General features: G+C 40.1%; 1 protein-coding gene across 6 annotated transcripts in view; it reads right to left on the bottom strand.

The window, feature by feature from the left end:
- NAXD (NAD(P)HX dehydratase) overlaps positions 1 to 15,675 on the bottom strand; it is a 73,717-nt gene extending 58,042 nt beyond the window's left edge. The window contains exons 1-3 of one of the 6 annotated variants that reach the window (XM_069094113.1): positions 15,497 to 15,643; positions 15,294 to 15,417; positions 4,247 to 4,391 (exon numbers count right to left, since the gene is read on the bottom strand). In XM_069094113.1, the coding sequence (XP_068950214.1) occupies positions 4,247 to 4,350 (104 nt within the window). In that variant the 5' untranslated portion in view covers positions 4,351 to 4,391; positions 15,294 to 15,417; positions 15,497 to 15,643. Of the gene's footprint in view, positions 1 to 4,246; positions 4,392 to 6,565; positions 6,600 to 7,000; positions 7,170 to 15,121; positions 15,250 to 15,293; positions 15,418 to 15,496 lie in introns of those variants that run through there. The other 5 variants (XM_069094114.1, XM_069094116.1, XM_069094117.1 and 2 more) reach the window with 5 other exon arrangements.

Here is a 15,675-nt window from a genome sequence, read left to right on the forward strand (position 1 = left end):
CCCCCCCCCCCCTTTGAAAAACCCAGATGTTGAAAACCCAGATGTTGATTGGGTATGGATGTAATGGCTGAACAGTTTGGAAAGCTGTCTACTTGATCTGTTTCTGTCTTGATAATTCTGCCTGTATACTTTGAAGTTCGGGGTGCTGACCTTTTCCCCCTGAACAAGGTAAACAATATATGTCTGACTGATTAAAGTAAGCTTGTTAACCCATTTTGAGTTGCTTTCCTTTATCAAAGCAGATCCAAGAACCTGTGGTGGCAGCAACCCTGAGGACGCTTGGGGTGCTTGCTGCTACAGGAGGGAATGACATACACACTAAATAGGGTATCTCATCCTACAAGAGAATAGGGGGGAAGGGGATGAGAGGGGGATGATGGAAAGGAGGGCAGGCTGGGGGGGAGGGAAGTTGGAAGCACCCACTTTTGAAAAGGGATGGGATCAAAGTAGAGAATAGAACAAGTGGGAGGTGGGATAGGAGGGAGGGAAATATAGTCAGTCTTTTACAATATATCTACTATGGTAATATTTTGTAGTAGCTACACATGTACAACCTATAATGAACTGCTTATCTTCCCAGTAAGGGTGGGTGACAAGGGAGGAAGGGAATGTATCTGGAATTCAAAGTTTTAAAATTAAATGTTAAAAAAAAATATATATATATACACTATTATTAATACTATTTTACATGTAATTGGAAAATAAGTTATACAGGAACTGGGGCATAGAGATCCACCTGCCCTACTGGAAAAGTCGAAGGGGGTATGGGAGAAAATATGGTAGAGAGAAGATTGGAGGAGGGGATAGGATATCCTGTGGGACTGCTATTTGGGGGCTGTGGGTAGGGGAAAAATGGGGAGAAAATTTGTAACTCAAAATCTGGCGGAAATGAATGATATAAATCAGAAGTTAATAAAGCATTTGAAAAATGAAAAAAAAAAAAGAAGGCTATCAATACAGAGTCCTTATGATGGTATCAGTGAAAAGTTGTAAGACTTGAATGAACTGATGCAAAGTAAACCGACCAGTACAAAAACAATTTATACAATAAAATGACAAAAATAAACAGAAAATTCCAGGGGACCAATGATAAATAAAGCATACTACATACCTCCTGCCAGACAGGTGACAGACAAGGGCATAATGAGATTATTTTTTAGACATGATGGTGGGGATAGTGACAGGAGAGAGAAAAACCTGTTTTTGTCAGTTGGAGAATGTAAAATGTAACTTTTTAAAAAGTCTCTTTAAGAAAAAAAAGTGGCATTCAAAAGGTTAAAAAGTACCCTAATAAGAGAGGTCTCTTTTCTGTGATATATGGGGAACTTGTTAAGATTTTTAAGAATTAGAACCATTCCCCAAGTGACAAGCGGTCAAAGGATATGGACAGTTTTCAGGACTAAAAATACTTTCAACTACTAGCATTTTGGATGATAATTTGAAAATACCAGTAAATAGAAAGATCTGATGCTTCCCTCCCCTACTCCCAATATCAATAACCATCTGAAAAAATGCTCTAAGTCACTATTGATAAGAGAAATGTAAATTAAAACAACTCTGAGGTACCACTTCACACTCATCAGATTGACAAAGCTGACAATAAAGGAAAATGACAAATGCTAGAGGATTGTGGGAAAACACTTACATGAATGCATTATAGGTGGACCTGTGAACTAGTCCCATCATTCTGGAAAGCACTTGGAACCAGGCCCCAAAAGCTGTTAAACTGTGCATATCCCTTGACCCAGTGATAGTAATACTAGGTCTATAACCCAAAGAGATCAAAGAAAAAGGGAAAGAGCCTATATGAATAAAAATAGACTTGCCCTTTTGGGGATGGCATAGATTTGGAAACGGAGGGGATGCCCATCCACTGAGAAATGGCTAAAGAATAGTATATAAATATGATGGAATACTATCGGCCTGTAAGAAATGGTGAAAGCGATGGTTTCAGAGAAACTGCACTGATCGAAAAGAGCAGAACCAGGAGAACAATTTATACAATAAAAGCAATATTGTAACAACATTTTTGAATAAGTGAGGAAATCTGACTAAGCACAATTCCAGAGGACTTGTAATAAGCACAATACCCAGATCCTGAGAGAGAAGTGAAATACAGAGGCGGCCAAGGAAATATAAGAGAGAAAGAGTATTTTTGTTTGAAAAGAAGTAATGTTTTCAAAACAGCAGCATGAGAGAAAAAATCATTTTCAAGTCTATTTACAATCTTTCATTACTCCTTGGTGGTTTTTTAGTGACAATGAAAATTGATGGACTATTTTTTTTGCTTTTTGGAGGGCACTTGGGGTTAAAGTGACTTGCCCAAGGTCACATAGCTAGTTTTTTGTGTTAAGTGTCTTAAGGCCAGATTTGAACTCGGGTCCTCCTGACTCCAAGGCCGGTACTCTATTCACTGTGCCACCTAGTCAACCCTGTGATGCAGTATTTTCAAAACTAAACTCACACATGTCTCACTGTAATGGGAATGTAAATTTTAAAGATCTTCCCTGCCCCTAGGCTAAAGTGCACCTGGAGCCTGGGGTGGGAGGCTTGTTTTTCAGTAGATACTTCTTGATTGGCCAGTGAGTCAATAAGGTTGTTAGATTCTCTGAGCCAGGAGAAGGCTATATAAGCCCTGATGTGAGGCTTTGTTTTGGGGCTCACTTTGAGAAGTGTTCTGTGATTTGATCAGATGAAACTCTGGAAAGCCATTGTCCAGAGCTTCCCGGCTTTGAAACCCAGATGTTGTTTGGTATGGATGCAATGGTTGGACAGTTTGGAAAGCTGTCTACTTGATCTGTTTCTGTCTTGATAATTCTGTCTGTATATTCTGAAGTTCGGGGTGGGGACCTTTTCCCCTGAACTAGGTGAAGGATACATATCTGACTGATTAAAGTAAGCTTGTTAACCCATTTTGAGTTTCTTTCCTTTAACAAAGCAGATCTAAGAACCTGTGTTGGCAGCAAACTCTGAGGACACTTGGGGTGCTTGCTGCTACACTCATGAAGACTGATTATTTGGAAAGAAAAAAGTAAATTCAGTTCCTCCCATGAAATCTTACCCAAAGGATAACAGTCCTTAAAAAGCTAGTTGTTGCTGTTGTTCAGTCATGTTGGACTCTTCATGAACCTGTGGACCTCTACCCATGGGGTTTTCTTGGCAAAGACACTGGACTGGTTTGCCATTTCCTTTTCCAGTGGCAAAGAGAGGTAAAGTGACTTGCCCAGGGTCACACAGTTCTATCCACTGAACCACCCAGCTGCCCTCCAAAAGCTGTTCACATTCCCACATATTAGCAAATTTATCAATTCGCTATGGTGGAATTGACAGTAATTTTTTATATAAAAACTGAAGGCGTTAAGAGTATTTTCTTCAGGGGTGGCTAGGTGGCTCAGCAAGTAAGAGCACCAGCTCCAGTGTCAGGATGACCTGGGGATCGAATCCCGGGCTCAGACACTCAGCACCACACCCAGAAATAACTGGCCGAGTAACCTTGAGCAAGTTACTTAACCCCGATTGCTTTAAAAAAAAAATTGCTTTTGGTGGCTCAGTGAGTAAAGTGCTGGCCCCGGAGTCGGGAAGACCTGAGTTCAGTTCAGGCCTCAGACACTTAACACCCACACACAAAAAAACTAGTAACTAGTAACCTTGGGCAAGTTACTTAACCCCAATTGTCCTCCAAAAGGCCAAAAAAAAAAAAAAAGAGTATTTTCTTCCAATTCAATTAATCATTGACTACTAGGGGGAAAATCATCCAATTTGAGAGTTAAAAGGGTCCATAAGTGATCATCTAGTCTAGAAAAAATAGAAACTGATCCCTGGGAGTCATGGATTGACTTAGAAAACCACAAATTAACATTATCTATGTTATGCTATATTAAAAAAAAAAAAACAACTTTGTTAAACATTCCCCAATCAACATTTTAATCTGGTACAGACCACAACTGGAGAGTTTTGTGGCTATGGGTCTAACACTTCTGATGTATTCCAACCCCCTCCTTACAGATAAGAAAATGGAAGTGCATCAAGAAAAAATGACTTGCCCAAGGTCACATAGAAAGAGTTAATAACAAAAGGGAAACCAGGTCAACAAATTCAGGTCTGATCCCCAGCCCAGTAATTCACTACACTACAGCTACCTCCCCATAACTGAATATTTTAATGATATCTTTGGAGATTAAAAAAAAAGTTACCATATGGCACTGAAAGTAATTTAAAATAACATGTTTAAAACATTTCAACTTACTCTTGGCAGCCTCCAACTATGCCTATTCTTCCATCTTGACCTTTACGCTTTTTAGTAGTTAACGGGGGTATAACATTTCTCACCAGCTGAAAAATATTCTCCATGTTCTTTACTGAGTGTGTTTTGTGTAGTGAAAATGATCTCTCTAAAAGTAAAAAAAGAAAAAAAATCATTATAACAGAAAGATAATCTCTAATTTTAGTGTAGAGGATACACAGACATATAAGAACAATCTCCATAAATAACAAAAACTTTCAGAAAGTTGATTATTTTGAAAACTCTAACAGCTTTTAGATTATTAGTATTTTTTTAAAAGTAGTTTTTCACATATTGCTGTCATATTACCATGAATTTCCACTTTTAACATAGATTAAAAATTCCTGAGAATCCCCATTTAGTTATAGAAACAATTATTTTTTCACGTGAAATTGATATATACATTTGGCTTTTGAAAATTTTACTTTCAACTACTAGACATTTTGGATGATAATTTGAAAATACCAGTAAATAGAAAGATCTGATGCTTCCCTCCCCCACTCCCAAGAAATCATCTTAAAAACATAAATACTTGGAAACAGAAGACCCGAGTTCAAATCCAGTCTCAGAGGCTTACTAGCTATGTGACTCTGGGCAAGTCATTTAACCTGTTAGTCTCAGTTTCATCTGTAAAATGGAATAATACCAGCTCCTGCTTCCCAGAGTTGTTGGAACCATCAAATGAAGAAATAACTGTAAAATATTTAGCACAACCTGGCACATAATGAGCACTATAAAAATGTTAGATATTATTACTATGATGATAATAAATGTCTTATTTACTCAATATTTTGAAAGGCATGCCAGCCATTTAAAATAAGAATACCAAATACGTATTTGTTATATTTTACTGGTAAGCTAGGTGTTCATTATACCCCATTTTGGAAAGCTTTTCCAAATGTATCTCTAAAACTTGTTTGAGCACTAATTATCCTAAGTAGTAGGGAACAACTGGTGTTCCAAATATAGAGCATTCAATTGATTTTAATCTAATTTAAGTGGCATTTTAAGACCAGTTAACACTTCTGAAATTTTCTTAATTGGTCCTGCTTGATAAATTTCCTATTTCAAAGTCCTATGTAGTTTCATATCAAAAAGACTTTGGCCACAGGTTCAGAGAGCCCAAAACGTCAGCTGGGAAATAGAGACATCACAAATTGTAGCTAAAAAAAGGAATTTTACAAACATATGCCACATTTTCTTAGCTGTCTGCCAAAAACACTACCCACTACAATTAACTCATTTGCTGAGAAAATTAAAGGAGCTTTCACAAGTTCAACATAAGGCAGAAAGCTGCCAAAAGGCTTTCTCCTAGAAAAGGTTTATATTTTTAGACCCTCTTCCAAGTTTATTTCTTACTTGATTTTTATAATCTAGAGATAATGTAATGCAGATAATAGATACAATAATGAGATGTAACTACAGTTTCATAAAATGTCCTGAACACCTTTATGGATTAAAAAAAAATTTAACATGGCTAATTTAGAATAAGAAGTTTAAGAAAGAGACAGACATGGTATAGCGGTGAGAGAGCGAAAAGCCCAGAAGACCTTGGTTCAAATCCTGCCTCTGAAATACTAGTTATGTCGCCCAGGGCAAGTCACATAACCTCTCAGAGCTCTAAGCAATTCTCTAAGATTTTTCAATCGCACAGACTAATCAATAAAACATTTATTGTGTGCCTAAGTGCCAGAAGAAGATGTCAAGTTCCATGGGTAGAGGGCGTTTCCTTAACTGAGTTCTCTATATGAATAACAGAATCATTCCTTCACCCTAGGCTAGAGATAAACTCTACTCCCCACATGGGAAATGTCACATCAACACCATCACCTTTTCCCTTTCCCACAGTCTCACAATATTCACAAAAACTCAAAACACAAGTACTGTATAAACCTTCAGTTGTCAACAGCACTGTTCCAATAATAAACACAGCTGGTTAACTCCTCCATACATCCCCATAAGTCTTTCATTAAAATGAATGAACCCAAAGAATTAAGGAAAAAATATTCCCCACCTAGTCCCCCTCCATTCCCTCACTTCTAGGCCTGCCCATATAAGCAGCACAGGAGACCTGAATCGATCAAAGTCTCCCATCTCACTTCTTGGAACTCAAGACTAAATCATTAGTTCCCCACAATTCATTTAAATTTACATGTCTTTTGGGCTCTTCCTCCTTTCCCTGCTCCCTGATTTTTCTACTAGCAGCACTATAAAAAAATATGCATCTCCTCACAGACTACTACTTTCTAAATAGGTTTTTTTGGTCCTATGTGAAAGAAAAACTTACATTAATTCAATTTGGCTACTGCTCCAGGAACTGTTAATGAAAAAATAATTCAGGTTTAACTACAACGAATGTCTTTACAGATAATCTCATAAAAAAAATTAATGTCATCATTTTAGTATCAAATGGCATTGATTACCAACTAAGTAATATATAAAGGCAAATTTTAAAGTGAGAGATCCACGACTTAGAATGGTCCAATATAATCAATTAGATTGATTATTTCAGAGAATCCTGATTGTTTTCTTTTGTTCAGAAACAGAAAGCACAAAAAAGCTACAATTTCCAAAGTCCCAGTGTTATAAAAAACGAGCTACAATTACATATGTAAATATGTCAAAGACAGCGTTTTGCCAGTTTCACTAAAGTGTCTCCATCACAGAGGCAGAGAGAGAGCAACCCTTCAATAATTTAGGAGATGTCTTAGGAGTTACCTGAGACTCAGAGGTATGGTGACTTGCCCAAGGGATGCCCAACATTGCTGATGTTGGAAGGTAAGATCTGAGCTCATCCTCTGGACTTCAAATATAGCATTTTATGCACCAAACTAGAAATATCAAAGATGAGGCTTTTTGTAGGTGGTTGCAAAATTCACTGAGTGGCCTAAACCAAATTAAAATGAATTGGGAAATGTTTAACAAAATAAATTAAAATACAACATAGATGATGTTAAGTTATAGTTTTCTAAGTCATTTTGCAGACCATTGGGATCTGTTTCTATTTGAGTGTGATACCACACTGGCTCTTTATACATGGACCAAAAAACCATGTGAGTGTTTGCATGTGACAGTATGTGTGAGTGTGTGTGTGTGTGTGTGTGTGTGTGTGTGTGTGTGTGTGTGTGTACACAGTTATCCCTTCCACATCACGAGGGTTTAGGGTGCAGCATCTCCAGGATCTGGAAAATTCAAGTAAAATTTTTTGGTCCTCTCTTGGTAACAGAGGAGAGGACTGAATTTTTTCTTTCTTTTTTTATTGGGATGTTTACAGGATCCTACTGTAAAATTTGGGGCATTTGTTCATGGGCTATATGTAGGTCAACGTTAAGTAAAAATACTGTATGAAAAACAAAAAATATGAAATATGAAAAAATGTTTAAAATGAAAAAAATTAGGAGAATAATACTGAATATACTGCACATACAACAAAAGACATTAAAAAATTAACCTCTGAAATTCCCTACTTGTACTCACCATTAACCTGTGGTACATCTCTGCAATCTAACTTGAAAGGAAGAAGTTGAATGCTGCCTTTCTCTTCAACCACTTTCTTCGGGGTTTCAGGAAACTCCCTAGCTGACTCTTCATGGACAGATGTTGTCTCTTGATCAGTAGATGCTGCCTCTCCCATTACTTTTACACTGCATAGGCTAAACCTTTTTTTAAAATTTTCAAACCAGCCTTTGCTGGCCTGAAAATCCGTAGAGGTAGACCCTTGGCCTTCATTTTCCTTTAGGAAATCATATAAGGACTTAGCCTTTTCTCGTATGATGCCAGAGTCTATTGGAATGCCTTTTTTATAACAATCCAACACCCAAAAGAATGTTGCACTTTCTACTCGAGAAAGATTCGGATCTCGAGGTTTATGCAAATATTTTGCAGTTGTTGGTGCAGCTGTGGCAATGGCTTCCCGGATTTCCTTCTCTTTTTTCTTGATGTGCCTTACTGTTGACTCATTAATGCAGTAATGGCGGCCAACGGCAGCAGCCGTTTTGCCAGAACGCAGCATATCTAACAATTCTACTTTCTCCTTTAAGTTCATCACTCTCCTCTGTTTCTTGGGAGCACTTTTCGAACCACTAGGAACATTACGTTTGGGACCCATGACTTTAATAGTTTATTGTGTTTAAATACCACAAGATATGAGAAACTGGAGATGTAAAGATCACTTGAGATCACTGCCAGATGTCACATGAGAGATTGCTGTAAACACGCTTGGCATCCCCAAACCAGTGCGTGGAACCGCAGTTCTTTTACTACAAATTTAATTTTAAGGAAAAAAAATGTGTAGCTGTTCATTTATGTTATTAAACAGTAACATACATACTGTACAAGATTTGATACATAACAGTAATACAGTTTACACATTTATGAGTTACTTTTAAAAACATCTCTATATTTCTAACCTTTGTGTCATCTGCTAACTTGCAGCAAACTTCAACTTTACTTACTTTTAACTTTAAAAAAAAGTTGTGTGTATTTACAATACTAAAAGATAAAATGTGTTGATACTATAAAATATTATACATATATTTGATGCATTTCTGAGTTTATACTTTTTTGTGTGTTGTGTGCGGCTTCCACAAAACTCCCCCCAAATTCTCATTTACAGTAATTTCTTATGCCAACTTGTGATATAGCAAAGTTGTGGTGAAGAAGGGATAACTGTGTATGTGTGCGTGTGTGTGTGTGTGTGTACCCACGCTGGCTCTTTATATATGGACCCAAAGAGAGATTTATACTCATGCAGGTTAACTCTTCAAATATACAAAAAACATATTTAAATATATTATTTTAGAAGCTATCCAATTTGATTTACTGTATATTTACACCAGTACAGTAATAGCTATCGTGACTTGCTATTGCAATCTTTAAACATCATATCATTTCAAAGGCAGATGTGATCACTGGACTACAATGGCTGTGCAGTAACAATGCTAGTCTTTTACAGAACTGTCAAAATTCAAAATCAGTAGGAAATACATTCTCTAAGATCTCTGATTTTAATATTTATCATTCTATAGTACTATTGTTTCTAAAAAGATAAATGATACTTAAAAATGTCTTCTTACATACAATTCTCCCTAAACTCTTACCTGAAACTAGATTAACTAAAAAAATGCAAAGAATCATTTGCATTTCAAATGTATAACACATGTTAATTACTGAAATATTTCATATTTTCTAACACTGTCTGTCCCAAAGGATCTTAACCTAGGGTTCATGGACCCCTGGTGGTTAAAGCATAGATTGCTCAGAGACTCTAAACTTGTACTGAAAAAAAATTCCATCTTTATGTTAACTAGCCACAAACTAAAATATATAATTTTCTTCAATTAAAAAAATAAAACATTATTCCAAGCAGGAGTACATAGATTCTACTAGACTGCCAAAGGGGTCTATGATAAAAATGGTTAAGAACCCCTACTCCAGCCAATGGGTACATGGGACAGAATCATGCATAAAATCAGTATTAAATATATTGTTAAATGTTTCTCTACTCTAATAGTGTTTGAGCGTCAAATAGGCAAAACCAATTAACTGTGAAATATGTCATATTTTCCAGTCTTCAAGGGTACATTTCTTTCTCTGTCATGTCTAAAAACAGTCCAGTATTTTGTAAAGGTCACTTATAAGTGAGAAGAGAGATGTTGCCACAAACAAATTCTATGGGATTATTAGATGAAAAAGGCTAGGGTATTAATAAATCTCTACTGTTCAGAGAAAGAAGAAAAGAGAAGATTTAGGTATCAGGAATATTAACTTGCAAAACAATAGTGTCTTGACCACATTAATAAATAATCCTAAGTAAACTGTCATCTGAGATAAGCTATTTATTTGTATTCTATTAAAGTATTTACACACAGTGGTACAAACATTGTTTTTAACTTACTTTCAAAGACTTAAAAACATACCTGTAATCTAAACATCTGTGACAAACGCTTCAATTTAAATATTTATAACCCAGTAAAATATAATATTACTGAAACACAACAAATGATAGCAATTTGGTTAGAGCTTAATTTATTGCTTGAGGTTGGCCTTTAACATTTATAACAAACAGCCCCAGATGAAAAATACCCTGAAAGGAAAATTTAAATTTGGAAAATGTCTTCTTTTATTCTTGGTACTAACGAGAGGAATTAAGGAACAGACCAATGGGTAATAAATTTCTTAGACAAGCACCTTCTGTTAGATTTATAACGTGCTTACACCATATAACACTTGCCTTTATTACTAATAATGTAAATCTCATTTACTGCAAAAAATCAGCACTACAGACAAGGCATGAAATATTTTATATCAAATACAAAAAGAAAGCACATAAATCACAATCCAATATTCAGCTACCCTTCCACTTCTCTCCATTAAAGCTAGAAAACCTGGATCACAACAATTATCCCTTCCACATCTCGAGTTTCCCCCACTCAGTTTTTCATATATCATGGGTAGGCCGAAGAAATTAAATAGGAATTGAGGGGGAGCTTTTTGGAAGTCGCAGATGACACACAAAGGTCAACAGATGACACAGAGTCCATGATCAAATATTCAACCCAAATTTCACAATAAAGTACTGTAAGTACTCCATTAAAAAAAGAAAAAAAAAATTCAAACTTCTTCTCTGGTATGGAGGGCCAAAAATTTTTAGATGGATTTTCCAGATTTCAAGGAACACAGCACCAGTAATTGCTCCCTTACACCCCCCCCCGCCCCCCAATGTGGAAGGGATAATTGTAAATGCTTTTCAAAACAAAAATACTCTTTAGTTATACTACAAAATGCAGTACCTATCATTGGAGAAAGTGCTGCTGCTATAGCATTATAATTAATGTTCTTTCCATAGGATGGATAGTTTTCTCTCTGAGATGGACTAGCTGGTCTGGACTGTGACCTTTGTGTCACAGTTGAAGAAAATTGCAGCTAACATTGGTCCCAATACATGCAACAGCCGCCGCTCTCAAGCACGTTCAGTTTCTCAACTCTTGTCCTCAATTCTAAGCCTCTGCTCCTCACATCTGTAAAACTTTTCTTCCGTATCCATACTTTGTTTCAAGAACTTCTCCATCATTTTGTCCAGTGTCATTGTTGGCATGGCTTTCTTTTATTATTTCAACTGAGGCAAAGGTAATATGTTGGTCTCTGCATGGATGCGCTTAAAGCCTGAATCAAAAAGTCAAAAGTAGATATGAATAAGCACCCAGAAACAACAAAAAATCAGCTTTGATCAAGCATAAGGTCATTTGACTTCAACTCAACAGAAACTTTCATTAAAATACTCAAACAATAACTCTGACTGAGTTGGCAAATATGTAACAAGATCGTGTGTTCCGTATATTAACCAATGTCACGTTTTCAGATATGGCTATAACTGTTAATACATAGGAGGGTCTTTCTGGTTTGTTTTTTTAAAAAAAGCCTCCATCTGAGAAAAGAAAGAATTCTGCCTGCAACCACACGTTAATGTTTTTAGCACTCTGGAAGAGAAAAACTGTGAAAATAGCGGAGGCATGAGGACAATATTATCAAAGTAAAGTAAAGTAAAAGTGGGAAGGAGATCTGGGTCTAATTTTTAGGGCATAGTATATAGTATACAGTTCACAAAGGCACTTTAAAAAAATGTGTGAAAAACTTCTCTCCTTCAGACACACTTCATCCTAGGGTAGCAGCTTGTGTTGAAGAATTTAAAAAAAGTATAATCTCTTAAGATCTTGTGCTTCATCCTGAAAATTAAACAAGACTGAGGAATATTTTTCAGCTGAAGGAGTGCCAAAGACTATACATCAAAGTTCAGTTAAGTCAGCCAGAAAAAACTTGTCACTCACACTGGGACTTAAGACTCCTTTCATAAATTAATTGGATTTGTATTCTGAAGTACTTCAGTATAAGTATTTAACTTTCTGAAGGAATCCAGGCAAAAGAGACAGCTCAATTTTCTTATGAGCAGTATCATTCATACAACTTTAGATTCCAGAAAAAAAAATTAAATATCATCAAATTAAAAAACAAAAGGAGATAATGAACTAGACAGTCAGGAAAGTATACACACTTACACAGGGCTGCTTTCTAAAATTATTTATGCTAACAAATCCCAATTTTTTGGAAGGTGCAATCTTTGGTAATCATTCCCTCTTCCTCCTAAGTGTGTAAATGGCAAATTTTAAAGTGCATCAATTAATTTTCTCTTGAGGCTCTGACTTCTCTGGTTTGAGATAACTGGAGTACCCTGGACCGTGCCTCCAAACTTGGGCCAGGGAATCACTAACCTGGGTTTTGGGGCTCTAATTTTTTAGTTTTTCCAAGGGAATTTTAAAAATTTCTTCCAAGATAACGACAAAAAATGTTTAAAGAAAACAGAAGATCAAATTCACAAGAAATATATTTAAAAAGTGACCACTGAAATAATAAGCTTTCTAGTGATTAGATCAAGCTAAATTAGCTACAACCAAACAGTTGTTCCGAAAAGAGCTTTTACAAGTCAGTTAGGAAATTCAACTGCCAAAGAAGCAAAAATAAAAAAATTTCAAGTCACTCTGATCAGTTCATGCTTAACAAGATAATTTTAAAAAAGGATGTGATCATCCCTTTTACATTCCTATCTCAGAGCAGCACAAAAAAATATTTAAATGGGGCTTACAAATAGAGAAGCAAATATTTACATTTCAGGCAAAATTATTTCTCATGTCAATGGGATCCCTCCCCCCTCAGAAGCAAACTAACAGTTAATCCTATTTAGCAATGGGTAATTGGTGAAAAAGGGTAGTAAGAGGTGGCCATCCAGGGTCGACCCTAGTGAACCAAAAGCCACCTTAGTTATCATGGTGCCCCTCAGCGCCCACTTATCTGCCCAGCTAAGATATGCAGGCCCTGAGCATAGTACTCACCTTGGTTGGGACGCACCTGGATGGCGAAAAGGGGGATGCTTCGCTTCGATGGGGCCCTCGGCAAAGGAAGAGCACTTGCCCACCAAGTTCTCACCAGGAGGCTCCAACCTGCCCCTGTCCATCTTCCCTTCCGATCTCTCTAAGATGCTGTCATGCACGCAACCGCCTCTCACTCCTGCCCTGCCGGTCGCAGTAGGGCCGTAGCCTGTGCAAAGGCACTGCTCAGAGCATAGTCTGGGGACTCACAGCTGGGGATGCGGTTCAGCTCATCTAGCACTTGCAGATCTTGCGCGCATGCCCGTTCTTGCTAAGGCGGTCCTTTTCCAGGTGGTACTGCCTTTGAAGAGGATCCCTCGCCGCTCCCCGGTCAGGTCAAAACCCCTTTCCCCCATGAGGCAGGCCACGTTCCGGTACACACGGCCGTTCCAAAGGTTGCCAGCTAGAGCCGCCTGAACACCTGCTTCACCCCAGATGCATGCCTAGGAGGGCACGGGTCTCCAAGTCCGACCACAGGAACGCCCGGGTGTTGGTGATCATTATCACTACGTGCTACCCAGGATGGAGTCGGGAGGAGAGGCTGATGGTCCTGTCCCGTCCCTGCGCTGCCCCCCGTCCTAGTCCCAGGATTTGGAGGAGATGGAGAAAGACACAGGTTTATCACAGCAAACAAAAAGGGTAGGTGGAGGGGGAGGACGGCAGGAAAGGGAAATCTACAAACATATCAAACCCTGAGCTCACTGTCGCAGGGAGGCAAATAAACTATTAACAAAGCGTGAAGTTCTGAGACCCAACCACCCTCGAGGGTTTTTACAGTTCTGGCGGGTAAACTCTAAGAGACACGGGGCTGTGCGGAGAAGCAGATCGCACCTCTTTCCACTCTATTCCAGCTGCGGGGCTGGGGCGTGGGGGAGGAGAAAGTTTAAAAGGGGCGTAGGTAGAGGCAGCAGTACTCCATCTTCTCCATTCACAAGCAAATCTATCATGGGGACGCAGCCGAGCAGAGATACCCAGACTTGCAAGCCACCGCAGTTTTCTGCAGCGCTTCTTCCCAAGGCAGCGAAAACCCACCACTTGCCCAGCTTATCGACGATCCAAGCCTGGCCTTCCCCGGCCGCTACACCAGCTACCCGGCTCCCCAGGTGCAGCTCGAAACCCTTGGCCTGCGCCTACAGCATCCGGCCCGGGCTGAGGGCTCCTGTCCCCCGGGTCTCAGCTCCTCCGCTGCAGGTTTTCCAGCTTAGCTTGGCGGTAGGAAAGCAGCAGCAGCCACGCACAGGTGTAGGCGCCCTTCATCAGCCGACGGAGCCGCAGCCTACGCGCTCCGCCAGGTCCTCGCCTCTACCTCCCCTGCTCGCAGAGACGCGCACTACAGCTCCCTCTCGGGGGATCCCCGATCCCAGGCAGGCAGGGCTAAGCCTCCCTTCCCCGCCCCCTGCTCGTAAACAGACACACCCCTTCCCTTCCATCTCTCCTCCTCCGGCCCCCTCCGGCCCCCAAAGCTCCGTCATCTCTCCATGCGCGCTACCTCATCACGCACACCCCCAGCGCCAACCTCGCGGCGCTCCAGCTTTTGCACCGACCCTCCCACCTCCCTTCCGCAGAGTTGGGGGGATGGGGCGCCCCGCCTCCTCGAAGCCCCAGGAAAGAGAGGCTAGGCTGGGAAAGCCACTGCGTAGCTGGCACCCGTAGGCCGCGCACCGCCCTCTAGCTCTGTGCCCTCCCTAGAGGCTGTGCGCCCCAGCCATTTTCCCTTCCTCTTGGCTACTCAAGGCTCCGAACAGAAACGCAGCTGGAATCTAGGAATGTGACTATTCCGAAGGAGGGCGAGATTATATCAGAGGGGAAAGGTTGCTGCAGAGGGGAGCTTTCTATCTCACTAGTCCACACTCCCCTCTCCCCACAGTCCATCCCTACCCCTACCTCCAGAAGTCCCGTTCTCCACGACGCCACTCACCCCTCGGAACCTGCAGCTGGAACGCACTAGTACCCGCCTCCCCTACGCGCGCACTGCCTTAGCAGGCCCTTTTCGTCGGACTGCGCAGCAAACAGGGCACAGCGCAAGCTTCCTGCCCTCCACCCCAACGTCCCCGCCGGAAAGAAAAGCCCACGAGGGCTGCTGCGTGTACCTGAATCCAACGGCAGCCAGTGGCAGATGAGCAGAGCCGAGAGCACCGCGCCCGCTAGACTGACCCCCGCCGCTCTAGCCCCGTTTCTCCCCGATGAGCATCTCCCGCAGGCAGTCAATCAGGACTGAAAACAGTGTTTTATTTTTTTTTAAACACACAGTCTCAAATCCCCTCCCCCTATTGGAGCCTGAATCTTCTCTTACCTAGTTTGCCAGCAGGGGGTTTAGGGCCAACTCGGGCTAACCAACCACAGACGCGTTTAATCCCGATCATCCGGACCCTCTTCCGGGTTTGCCGCTGTGCAAACCTACCAACGGAAGCACGTTCCCAAAACCCGGGTCTCTGGCTCTGCCACCGAGGCAGCTCAGCCTCCAACCCACTC

The sequence above is a fragment of the Petaurus breviceps genome, unplaced genomic scaffold (genome assembly GCF_028583685.1).
Source record: "Petaurus breviceps papuanus isolate PSGF00001 unplaced genomic scaffold, PetGlider_PUasm1.0 214, whole genome shotgun sequence".
In the NCBI taxonomy this organism is placed as follows: Eukaryota; Metazoa; Chordata; class Mammalia; order Diprotodontia; family Petauridae; genus Petaurus; species Petaurus breviceps.